General features: G+C 61.1%; 1 protein-coding gene across 1 annotated transcript; it reads right to left on the minus strand.

Moving 5' to 3' along the window:
* Nucleotides 1-1,965: 1,965 nt before the first annotated feature.
* On the minus strand, nucleotides 1,966-11,235 carry CHST1 (carbohydrate sulfotransferase 1). Its single transcript, XM_054201605.1, has 2 exons — nucleotides 11,148-11,235; nucleotides 1,966-3,852 (listed from the first exon to the last, which is right to left on the minus strand). Exon 2 carries the CDS (start codon nucleotides 3,806-3,808, stop codon nucleotides 2,549-2,551), a length of 1,260 nt encoding a protein of 419 aa, XP_054057580.1. The 5' UTR covers nucleotides 3,809-3,852; nucleotides 11,148-11,235; the 3' UTR covers nucleotides 1,966-2,548.
* Nucleotides 11,236-11,653: the final 418 nt, after the last annotated feature.

The following is an 11,653-nucleotide window of genomic DNA, read 5'->3' on the forward strand; positions in this document are numbered from 1 at the left end:
CCAGGGAGCCCCGTGGGGGCAGCCAGACCCTCTGCCTTTGCTCGCTGGCTGGCAGGCAGTGGGGAGGCACAGCTGGCCACCCTGGCCACTTCACCCGCTCACCCAGGGCGGAGCCACCTGGTGCTCCCAGGGACACACAGCCCTCATCCAGGGAGGATCGCAGCCTAGTGGCTGGGCTGTGCTGGATCGGGCCCCAGTCAGGGTGTCCCTTTTACTGGGTGGAGGCCAGGAGCCAACGGCTCAGCATTTGTTAAGTGCTGACAAAAGGATTAATTTAGTAACTAATAACGGGCCAATCAAGCCATTTATTTGGTTGATGTTCTGCTGCCAGCTGCTCAGTAAGAGCAGCGAGCAGCGCGCTGATGAGGCTGGCTGCGGCCACCTCTGCCGCCTGCCCCGCTCCTCTGTCCTCACCCGCAGCCACGGCCGGGGCAGGCTGGCACGGGAGGCACTGAGCCGGTGGCAGGAGCAGGTTTGGCAGTGGAAGGGGACAGGGCGAAGACGCTCATTGCTCTCGTCCCTGAGTGAAGGTTGCTGGGGTGGGGGGTTCTCCTAGGAGCTGCCCCCGTGGCTGCTGTGGGGAGGCAGATGGAGGAAGAGCCCATCCCACAACACATGCACGCTGTTGCCCCATTCCTCCTCACTGGAGCCTCACTGCTGCCACATTCCTCCTCAGGGCTGGAGCCGGCCATGTCACCTTGCAGGCAGCACAGCTGAATTAGAGGTGCTCCAGCCGCGAGCCCTGAAGAGAGGCCATCAGATACATCACCCCCTGCTCACCTGTTCTGCAGCCCAGCTGGAGCAGGTTTGCTGTGTTAAGCCAGGTTGTGGGTGCTAGAAAATGGCATATCGTTAGAGCTTTCCCCAGCCTTACCTGAGCAGTGGGGTATGGGCAGCTCCCTGAGTGTGACCGCAGCACCCAGTCTCACCCTCTCCCAATTAAGAGCTTGGGCTGGGAGCTGGTGGGCAGCAGACCTTGGAAGATGCTTTCGGAGAGGAGACCTGCCCAGTTAGGTGGGCTGTGGGTGGTTCAAACACGCCTGTGCCAGGAGCGGGTCCAGCACTGGGAGCGTGTAGCTGTGGGTGGATGTGACCAGCTGTGGTCGCATCTCTCTGTGGGTCCCTGGCTCCAGGAGCAACAGAGACGGGAAACTGCTGGGGCATTGCTGTCCTCTGTCCCCTGGGGACTGGCCCTGGTGGCTTCCCATCTGCGGCTGCCCGTGGCCTGTGGGACGTACCTTGAGGGCTGGGCTGTTTGGAGGACTCTGTCCCAGCAGATCGGAGGAGCTGGTAGGCTGTTCCAAATAGACCGGGCAGCATCTTGTGTTGGGCTCTCGGCGCTCTGCTGCGGTGCCACGTTGCTCCCGCCCTGCATGCCCGGCTTCCCCATCCTGCTGCCCTGCTCAGCCCGCAGACCCTCCATGGCCAGGGCTCACCCGGAGCCTTAAACATGAGGGCCAACTTTGTGCATTGCCAGAAACATCTTCTTGTGTGCTCGTTTTCATTCTGGCAGTTTTATGACCTGAAATCAAACATTTTTCTTGGGTTCTCCAGGGTAGGACATGCCGCCGCTGGCATCACCAGTGTCAGACATGGCGGGGGGGCAACGAGGGGCAGCCTGATGGGGCTGGGGTCACCATGCTGGTGCCGTGAGCGCTCTGCGGCCAGGCACTTCAAGCTCTTGGGGCTGTAAAATAGCCAGTGTTTCTCACTTTCGGTGAGAGCCGGGGTGCAGCTCCCCCCAGCCTTGCCCTGCACAGAGCTGCTGCTCTTTGCCTGTTTGTGCACCCACCCCGGGTCCAGCCACTGAGGTCCTTCAGTTGAAGTTCACCCCCAGGTCAGTTTTATTGCACTTTTATTTACAGAAAACACAGAAATAAAGCATTAAACGTGTTGGGCTTTTACCAAACCACCCAATCACTTCCCGCTTCCCCCCCCCGCCCTTTTTTTTTTTCTTTTGTGGGTTTTTGGCACAAAGAAATATCACAGGTGTCACCAAACAACCATGTAGGAGCAGACAACCAACTGCCCAGCCCAATAACGGGACATAAAACAAACAGACATGTCGCACTGAAATCAAAACCGAGAAGGTTGTTCCACGTTCAGCTTCCAGTCTCACCTGCTCATCGGGGGCAAGGGGCGTTACTCTGGAGGGGACAACACCATTCATAAATTATATTTATATTTACCTCTTACATTGTAAAAGTAAACAGTGCAAAAGTACAGTACCCCAGGTACCCTTCGGTTTGGAAAGCTTGAAGGTTTGCTTTATACATTTTGTGTGTTTTTGTAAACATTGTTACCCATCCACAGTTCTAGCTCTTGCTTGGAGAGACCCGACTCCTCTTGCGTCCGAAACATGCCGGGGGGCAGCAACCGCTTCCCCTGGACTCTGTTGAGATTCACGCTCAAGGTTTAGTGCAAATTTTGGAGAGAAGAAGACGAGAGAGAGAGAAAGAGAGGGGGGAAAACAAAACGAAAGAAAATAAAATAAGGCAACAGTTAGAAACAATCCGTATCAAAACCCAGGCCCCCCCCCGGGGCTGCCTTAGGAGAAGGGCAGGAAGTCTCTCTCCTCCACCAGGCTGATGGAGAGGTTCTTCAGCTCCTCCTCGGAGCTGGCCGTTTTGTAGCCAAGCTGGGCCAGCACCTGCCGGCAGGCGTGCTGGGTGAACGCCACGATCTCGTAGGACAGCCGGAACCGCCACTTCTCTGCCGTCGCTGCCGAGTTGCGCACCGTCCCGTACTTGTGTTTGGAGGAGGACCTGTCTCCCCGGGTGTTGTTCTGTATCCAGCGCTCCACGTTGCTGTCCATGGGGATGCCCAGGAAATCGTAGATCTCCTCGGTTTTTTTCATGGGGTTCCTGGCCAGGTCTTCATACCGCACCAGCATGTACTTGCCCTTGAGCCACGGCGGCCGGTTGAGGCCAGTGGATACGGAGTTCCAGAAGTCCTCACACACCGTGGTGAGCTGGGTCACGTCCAGGTTATACGGCTTCCTGCCAGTGCCATCCCAGATCCTCCACAGCCGGTAGGTGTCCCGGAAAGTCTCGCTCCGGGATGCCAGGATTCCACGGGGGTCCCTCACCAGCTGGATGACCTTCAAGTTCAGACGCGGGTCCTCTACCAGGGCCCGGAGGTCGCTGACCTCAGGCACTCGCACTGTTTTGATGGCCACGTGCCCGTGCTCTCTGCAGGACTCGGTGGCCAGCGTCAGGTTCAAGGTGCCGCACTTCTTCACGCAGTCGCCCTCCTCCAGGTGGAGATCGACGGTTCCCAGGGACTCGCAGACGGGTGGCGAGCAGAGGGCTTTGCTGGCTCCCCGGCGGAAGAGGCGGTCGGTGGTGTGGTTGACAGGCTGGGGTTTGATGTAGTTCTCCAAGAAGTAGAGGTCGCAGTCATAAAGGCTCCTCAGCAGGTCTCGGCTGGCCCCCAGCATGACCCGCCTGTCCGTTGTACTCTTGCTCTGGGTCAGCTTTGGGATCAGGGTGTACTGGACATGGTAGAGGGGCTCGAATAAATAGAAGACATCGAAGTGCTGATTAAACAGCTGCCCGACAAATGAGGAGCCACTGCGGGTGGTGGCGAGGATGAGAACGTGCGTCTTCCTGGAGAGGTTATATGAGAATGTGGGGCTCTCGTCGCACAGCCTGTCAGCCGCATCGGTGTCCTGGCTCAGGCTGCAGTTCACAGGGTTGGGGATGGGGCAGCTGTGGAAGGACTTGGCGGTGAAGGTCCGGATTGCTGTGTACTGGATTGCAATGGATGCCAAGGCTAGTAGGAGGACAGCCTTCCAGGAACATTGCATGGCTGGTCACCTTCATGGGGCTTCTTCACAGGTCGTCTCGATGTCTGCAACCCAATAGAGAAATCAAGGGTTGAGCAAGGATGGCCAAAGAGGACCCAAGTATCCTACTGCTGGGGGTACCAGCAAACGCCCTCCCACAGTGCATGTACATCAGCTACAACCACGTGGACCCCAGTCACGCACTGCAGAGCCCCATTTCAGAAGAGAGGAGGACCAGGCAGAGGCTGGCAAGCCTTGAGAGATGCTTCCAGCCAGGACTTCAGCCCCAGGGACCGCTTCCTTCCAGGCTGGGGGTGTATGCAAATCCTGTGCCTCACAGCTCACCCCATGTCCTTCCAGGCAAGGGGCGTGTTCGAGCCCGGTGGCCGCACCATCTATGTGCCTCCATCCAGATGCTGCAAACTGTCCTCCCCAGCTGCCTTGTGAGTCACTTGTCACCCCATCAGCCAGTGCCTTTGACACCCAGTGCAGGGAAAGGGCAGGGGATGGTGCCAAGCACCTCCTGGAGAGGCTCGTCTCCATCCTTCCTGGCCAGCTGGCAGGACAAGGCATGGCCCATCCAGGCCAACAACATCCCGCTCGGGAGAGCAGCGATGGCTCTCCTGGAGCTGCAAACCTCTTTGCTTAGAGGTCCACCAGCCAGGCCAGCTCAGTCCGTCGGCCTCTGGGGACGAGCAGCTGCCAGAGGTGTCCTAGCTGCCAGCCTGATGTGGCCCCAGCACTGAGGTCGTGGTGCTGGCCAGACCCTGCTCAGCTCTGGGATTCAGGCCCCTCTGCTTTTCTGCATGCAAGAGGGGAAAAGCAATACTACAAAGGAGGAAGCACGAGAAACTGCATCCCCTCCCTCCTCTGTTGGCAACAGTGCAGTGGCAGGAGCCCTGGGCACCAGAGATGGGTGCAGGGAAGAGCAGGGCTGTAGCTGCACAAGCCAGGTTCAGCCTAGTGATGCTTAACCCCTGTCATGCTGCTGCCCGCACATGGGCAAGGGCAGGGGCAGCTGAGCAGGATGCTTGGATGGGGTGCTCAGGGATAGCTAGGTGAGGAGCACCCCTGCCACCCCTGGGGACCTGCAGCATTGCTGGGAGGGGATGTAACTGGGGTAGCGCTTCAATATCTCCCTCCCTGTTCACTAACCAAATAATTTTCACAGACTCTGCCCTGCTGCTCTCCAAAACACAAGGCTTCTCATCCACGTGCTATTGCTCCCCAGCGCCAGCGGGACAGGGGGGTGGGAGGTAGAAGACTCATCCCAGAAACCCCAAACAAGCTAAAACCCCTGTGCAAAGGAGACACCACAGTATTAGCAACAGCTTTGAAGCTCCCCTGCACCTTGCCTGGCTTCCTTCCATGTTCCCCCTCAGTGCGGTATGTTTACCCGTGAGTGTGCCTCTGCAGCCCCCTGTCCTTGCCCATCCTCCTTGGGCAAGACCATGGGGACAGACCCAAATATCTCTGCTCCCCACCCAGTAGATCCAACCCTTCCTTCTCACAGCATCATCGCCACTGTTCCTTCCTTTTCTCCACTCCTCTCGCGCTCCCTGCCTCTCCCTGGGGAGAGCACTGAGCCAGCCCCAAGCTGGTGGTGAGCTCCTGGTCTCCTGCTCATCCCCGGCACACTGGCCACTGCAGGTGGGACTGTCAGAGCTGCTGCTGTCGCTGCTTGGCCGAGGTCTCTGAGGGAGACCAATGTGCCAGTGATGGATTCAGCACAAATCCTGTTCAGGCCTGTTCAAGCCCCGGGCGCGCTGAAATCCCTGATGGGCTTGGGACGCTGCAATGCTCCTGGTGTGCGTTCCCCGCAGAGCCTGTGGCAGCTGGCATGGCGTGTTGTTCCCATCTCCTCAAGGTGTCCCACTCCCCAGAGAGACCCTGGCACCGAGCAAGTGACACCAGGAGGACTGTTCAGACCTGCAGGTGAGTAAAAAAGCCTCCTTCCTTCCTTTTTTTAAAAAATTATTTTATTGTTTACCAGTTGACCCAGCAGCCCGCCCCAGGCACAGGCAGGAGGCTACAGGAGCTACCAGCTCCAGAGACCTCTTGCCAGGAGCAGGACGCCAGCATGGGGACTCCAGCATAGCTGCTGCAGGCCACCCCCTCCAGCCACCGCCATGTCTGTGCACTCAGAGCCATGCTTTAGACCCAAAATGACACTTTAAATAAAGGTGGCTTTCTCCTGGGCTGCTGCCTGCTAGGGATGTGGCATGCAGCTGGGGACAGAAGTCGCAGACGCTTGGCTATTGCTGCTCCTGATCTGGGGCTACCTACCCTGCAGAGGGGAGACCTGGTCCCAGTGTCCACATGGGATATTATAACCCTTGGATAGAGTGTTTTTCCAGGTCTGCTAAGTCAGGGCAGGACAGGAGGGTCCCAACTGGCACCTCCTGGCCCAGGTGGCTCTGGTATGCTGTCTAGGTGGAAGCTGCAGTGGGAACGCTTTCCTGCTCCCTAGTGATGGCCAGCCACACTGCATCCTTCACACACAACCTCGACTTCTACTCCTTGCTGTGCTGCTGATGAATGCTGGAGCAGATGTGACTCAGATTGTCCCAAGATGTGGCAGAAACTTGCTGCCGGCTCCCCTGCAGAAGGTGACCGGAGACAGGGCGCCTCCTTGGTCCCAGTTCCTGACGGATCGCTGGCTGCAAGTGTTTCAGGTTCTCCACCCACCCAGAACTGCTCCCCTTCGCCGTGCACCAAGCTGCGGAAGGGAAGCAGCAGGGTGTTGCTTCATCTCCTTAGCAGAGCAAATGCAAAACCACAGCCCAGCTCCAGCCTCGGCTGCCCCTCGTCACTCTTTGCGTGTGCCCAGTCTGTCTGCTGAGCTGCGGCCAGGGAGGGGCAGGTTTTGGAAGAAGGCTTCCCTCCCTGATGTCTCATCTGTGGCCTTTAAAGGCAGACAGAGCCTTCTCTCAGCCCCCGGCCGGCTCTCCCGCCTCCTCCCATCACTGCCTGTCCCCCAGGGGACACGGTTTCTGCTCAGCCGAGTCCCGGGCTCGAGAGGCAGCGGCGACTGGCAGCCAGGGCACCCAGGAGCTGCCGGCATGGCTGAGGATCACTTCCACTCACGCTGCCCCTTGCTCATCTGTCCGACACAGCCAGGCTGGTGGGAAACACCTGCCGAGGAGGAGCGGCAGCGTGGCTCCGCACGGCTCGGAGCGGGCTGGCCCAGCAGCGGCTGCAGCAGAGACGCTGCAGGAGGATGTCTCCCACGCACACAGGCAGCAGGATAGCCGCTTGCTCTCCCATCCCTGCCCGGGGGGCACCTTCCTCTAAAATTGGCCTGTTCCTCTTCAGGCACCCATACTGGGGCCAGCAGCCCAGACCAGCAGCTGGAGCGAGGGCCGTGCCCACGCGGGGCTGTATGTGAGAGTCCTGTGTGAGGCATGTAACTGTTTTGGCTACTTAGCCCTAGACCGCAGGATGCTGTGACCATGGGAGTCATCTGAAATACTGGCCTCACAGATGTTTCCATGCTATAAAGTGTTCTCAGCCGAAATCTCCCTCTGCTCTGTCTCCAGCTCAGCTCCACCAAAGACGGATGAGCAAATGCAGCCCAAGGGCGGGAGCTGAGTCCAGTAGGTCCCTCCGTGCAGCTGGGGCTATGAGATGGAGAGCTGGGGTGGGGGTAAATCACTGGTACCTTCTAGCCCCTGGCGCTGCTGTCACTGCAAGGGGCCCGCGAGGAGGCACGTGGGGCTTTTTTTTGCGCTGTGCTGGGATCAACACTGCCCCTTCCCCAACCCTAACCCCCCTCTGGTCACAGCATGCCCGACTGCGCTCCACTGCCTTGCCTGCATCTCCGTCCAGCTGCCTGCAGTCGCATCAGGACCAGGCTGTCCAGGAGGGATGCAGAGCACCTGGCTCCAAGCGCTGCAGGAGGCCAAGTAGTGCCTGGCAGGGTGACAGGAGCATTGTCTGTGGGAAGAGGAAGGTGCCGAGCCCTTCCTCTCCCCTGCCCCGCTTCCCGCAGCCTGGAGCCCAGAAGGGAGAGGATGGACACAGGCAGCGCATCCTCCCCTACCCTGCGCACCCACGAAACGGCAGCGGGTGCATAGCTGCCTGCCTTCCTCCTCCTCCTCCTCCTCCCCTGACTCCCAGCACCGCTCCAGGAGGACGAGCAGGCGAGAAGCCAGCGAGACAGCTCAGGAGCACCGGGGAGATGGGAGGCGATGAATTAAGCTGAACGGCATCCGTGAGTCACCGGCGCAGGGAGCAGCGAGCGTGGCCGGCCAGCCGCAGCGCCAGAGTCCCGGGAGGAGATGCTGAGAGGTGGACTCCTACTTTGGGGATCATCTTCCCAGGTTTGATGGGAATGACCTGCTTTTAGAGCCGTGCAGGGGGACTGCAGCATCAGCGGCTGCACTGGCAGCTGAGCTCAGGCACCAGGCAGGCTGGACTCGGCGGGGCTGCTGCAGGGATCGGTGCCACTCGCGCCTCTTCTTCCCTCCAAAAGCTGCCAGGCGCTACACAGGGCAGCGCCCCGGCCTTGCCAAAGCTTGTTCTCATGGGGGGGGCTCCCACAGCATCCCAAGGAGCACAGCTGCCTGGCCTTCTGCCCCAAGCCTTCCTTGCAGGTTCCCTTGATGCTCCCTGGAGGTGGCCGCGTTTGGGCAACTTGGAGGCACTGGCAGCTTTAGGGAGGAGACCTTGCAGTAACTGATACTGTCACTGCTGTGCTTCCAAGGTGCTCTCACAGGGCACTCAAAAAAAAAAAACCTGCTCTTTTCGGCTGCCTGCCAGCCTGTCCCCCTCTCTCGACAGCTCCCCAGAAGCTGTGCCCTCGGCCTGGCTGGACTCATCCTGGGCTCCCGCACCATTGCCAGGGAAACCCCTCTGTGCTTCCCTGTGGCAGGGAGGAAGGGAAAAGGGAGCAGGGAGGAAGGTGTGAGGGTCTGTGCAACGCAGGTGCCTGCACAAGCCCCGGCGCCAGGGTGATGCTCCAGAGGAACACTTGTGCCCCACAAGCCCTCCCAGGAGCCTGCCCAGTGCCAGTCCAGCTACTGGCACCCTCTACCCCCAAAACCGATTCCCGCCAGCCAGGCTGTTTCCATGGAAACAGCAGAGTGACTCAGGACTTTGGGACCAGCTGGAAAACACAACTGTGAGCAGCGAAGAACGCCCGGGAGGTGCCGGGGTCTCGGTGCCAGGAGGAAAGATGAGTGGGTGAGCGCCGGGACCGGGCAGGGCTGCCTGCCGGACCGAGGGCTCGGGCACGCTGGTGCCAGCACAGAGGGGCACACCGTCATACCCCCCAACAAGGCCGAGCCCACGCCAGGAGTTGTGAGCCAAAAAAGCTCTCTCCTGACACAAGTGTGACTGCAGCAGTTGGAAGGCATCGCTGCAGCGCGCTCGCTGGGGGACACGTCCCAAAACGTGCCTCATCACAGGCAACTCTTCATCCCTCCCCACCCAGAAGGAAGACCCACGCGGGCACAGTCACCCACTGAGTTCGCAGCACAAACTTCAGCAGCTGCTCAACCTCTCACCCCTGTCCCCTGCCCGGCAAGAACACCCCTGGGTGCCCTGCTCAGGGCAGAGCAGCTTGTTGGAGGGCTGGTCGGGGTGGGGGGAGCGGCAGCCAGCACCCCAGGGTGCCTCCCTGCCCAGCCAGCCTGGGTCCTGCTGCCCCATTCCCCCCGACCTCGCCGCGCAGGCACGGAAATTAAGTCGCAGGGTTGCAAAACGACTCTCGGCCAGGGACCCACTGGCACAGGCTCTGCTGCTTCCCAGTGTCCTCCCACTGAGCAAAGAGTTCACCTCGTAAAACAACATGTTGTGGCCACTGAGGTGGGGAAGACGGGCTCACGACGGGGTTTAACCACAAGCACCCCACTCGGTCGCAGCGGCTTTGTCATGCCGGTGGCTCTGCGAAGCCGGGCAGACACTGAGCATGCCCGTGGCCCACCCAGGCTGCACCCCACCGCTCCCCAGGGGAAAGCGGAACCGCTGAGAAAAGTGGCACCGAGCCGCCCCCCTTTCCCCTCACCACAGGCACTACCTGATTTTGGGTACCACAACATGAGCAGGGCTGGTCTCCGTCCCCAAGCCTCCCCTCCAGCAAGGCCCACCAACATGAGATCCTGACAGGGTGGGAGTGAGCCTTCAGCCTCGCCTCCTCTTCAGCCGTACAGCTCTAGAGCTTCCCTACGGTCATGGCTTCAAATGCCAGCCACCTTCCTCGGGTGTGCACCGCACCCCATGCCGAGCGGAGGAGCTTCGTGCCCGATAAGACCCAGACTCGCTCTGCTCTCGCGTGCATCACCTCCCGGGGCACTTTTCTAATGATAAGGCACAGGACCCCAGCGCTCAAAGACACTGGTGGCACGCGTCCCGCACCCCTGTCTCTGCCCATCCCCTCTCCGTTTCAGAGGGACCGAGAGATCCTTTGCCGCCAGAAGACTGCTGCCCACTTTGACCAGCACTTAAACCATCACAGAGCTTTCAATGGAGGTTTCGGTTTTTCCCTAATGGCACTCAGCATACACATTTTCAGTTAATTAATCGCTATCAAGTAATGCCAACCCCAGCCAGTCCCAGAGTTTTCTTATCACAACATCCACCTGTGCCTGTTCATCCCCTATCTGCTGAACTGCATCTCTCTCTTCCCGAGGATGCAATCGCCCAGGTACACCCGATACAATTTTTTTGTGCTCTCCGCCTTCCCTTGAGCCATCCACCAGCCTGTTTGTGCATGCTCGCTCCCTCCCGGAGTGCTGCCCTGGCAGGAGCTGGAAGGCTCTTTTGGGATGAAGGCGCTCATTCACCACCTTGAAACACTCTTTTTGCAACCTGCCCAGCCTGCGGCCGCGTCACAAACCCGAGCTTCGACCCACGCAGCGTTCCTGGAGGACTGCTCCGTGCCACGGCGAGCTTCAACCCCGCTCTGCGAGGTTTCCTGCGTCCTCGCTGATAAACGGCAGGTTTATCAGACCACTTTAAGGTCTGACAGCAAACGCCGAGGCATTCGCTCCGCCGGCTGGCGCGGCTCGCACGACCGGGCAGGGCATCGGGGCTCCCCTGTGCCACCGGGGACTTACTCGCTCGTTCCAGGCGGCAGCTCCTCGTCCAACAGCAGCCCAAGTTTCGCCGCAGCTCTTTCCCCCCGCCCCCGCGGGTCTCGGAGACCAGCGCTGCCGCCCCCCTCCCCGCTACGGCAGCCCGGGACGGGGTCCCGCCACCGCCGGACCAGCGGGGAAAAGTCCCTCCCGCCGCTGCGGGCGATGTCTCGCTGCCCCTCAAAGTTGGTGGCGCGGAAAAGGGCTACGGGGGAGCCCCGGCCCGCCGCCCCCGGGGCACCCGTCCGCGCCGCCGCCCGCCCCCCCCCCCCAGCGCCCCTTACCTGCCGGAGCGCCGCGGCGGGCTCCCCCCCCGCATCCCCGGCCGCGGCTCCTGGGGCGGGGGACGCCGAGCCCGGCCCGGGGGGGGGGGCGGGTGGCGGCGGAGCTCAGCGGGCCGCGCCGCGGGGGCTCATCCCTGCCGGCGGCCGCGCGCTGCCCGCCCTGCCCGCGCGGGGGCCGCCTCTCCACGCCCCGCCGCTCCGCTCCGCGCCGCCGGCGAGAGGAGGGCGGGCAGGGGAGGGGAGGGGGCTCCGCCGGGCCGCCCCGCACAGGCAGAGGCGGCGCAGCGCAGCGGCACCGGCACCGGCAGCGCCTCCGCGCCGCCCCGCTCTGCCCCCGCCCCGCGCTGCCCGCACCGCCCCGGCCCGGCCGCGGGGCTCCCCCGCTTCGCCGGGCACGAAACGCTCCCTTTCCTTGGGGTTTTTTTGGGGGGTTTTGTTTGTTGGGTTTTTTTCCCTCCTCAAGGCGGCCCGGCCGGAGCGGGCAGAGCCCCTCCTGTCGCGGGGGA

This window comes from Rissa tridactyla, chromosome 4 (genome assembly GCF_028500815.1).
Source record: "Rissa tridactyla isolate bRisTri1 chromosome 4, bRisTri1.patW.cur.20221130, whole genome shotgun sequence".
Taxonomy (NCBI): domain Eukaryota; kingdom Metazoa; phylum Chordata; class Aves; order Charadriiformes; family Laridae; genus Rissa; species Rissa tridactyla.

Excerpts from the sequence above, each read along its gene's own strand:
- CHST1 (XM_054201605.1), bottom strand. The coding sequence starts at position 3,808 with ATGCAATGTTCCTGGAAGGCTGTCCTCCTACTAGCCTTGGCATCCATT.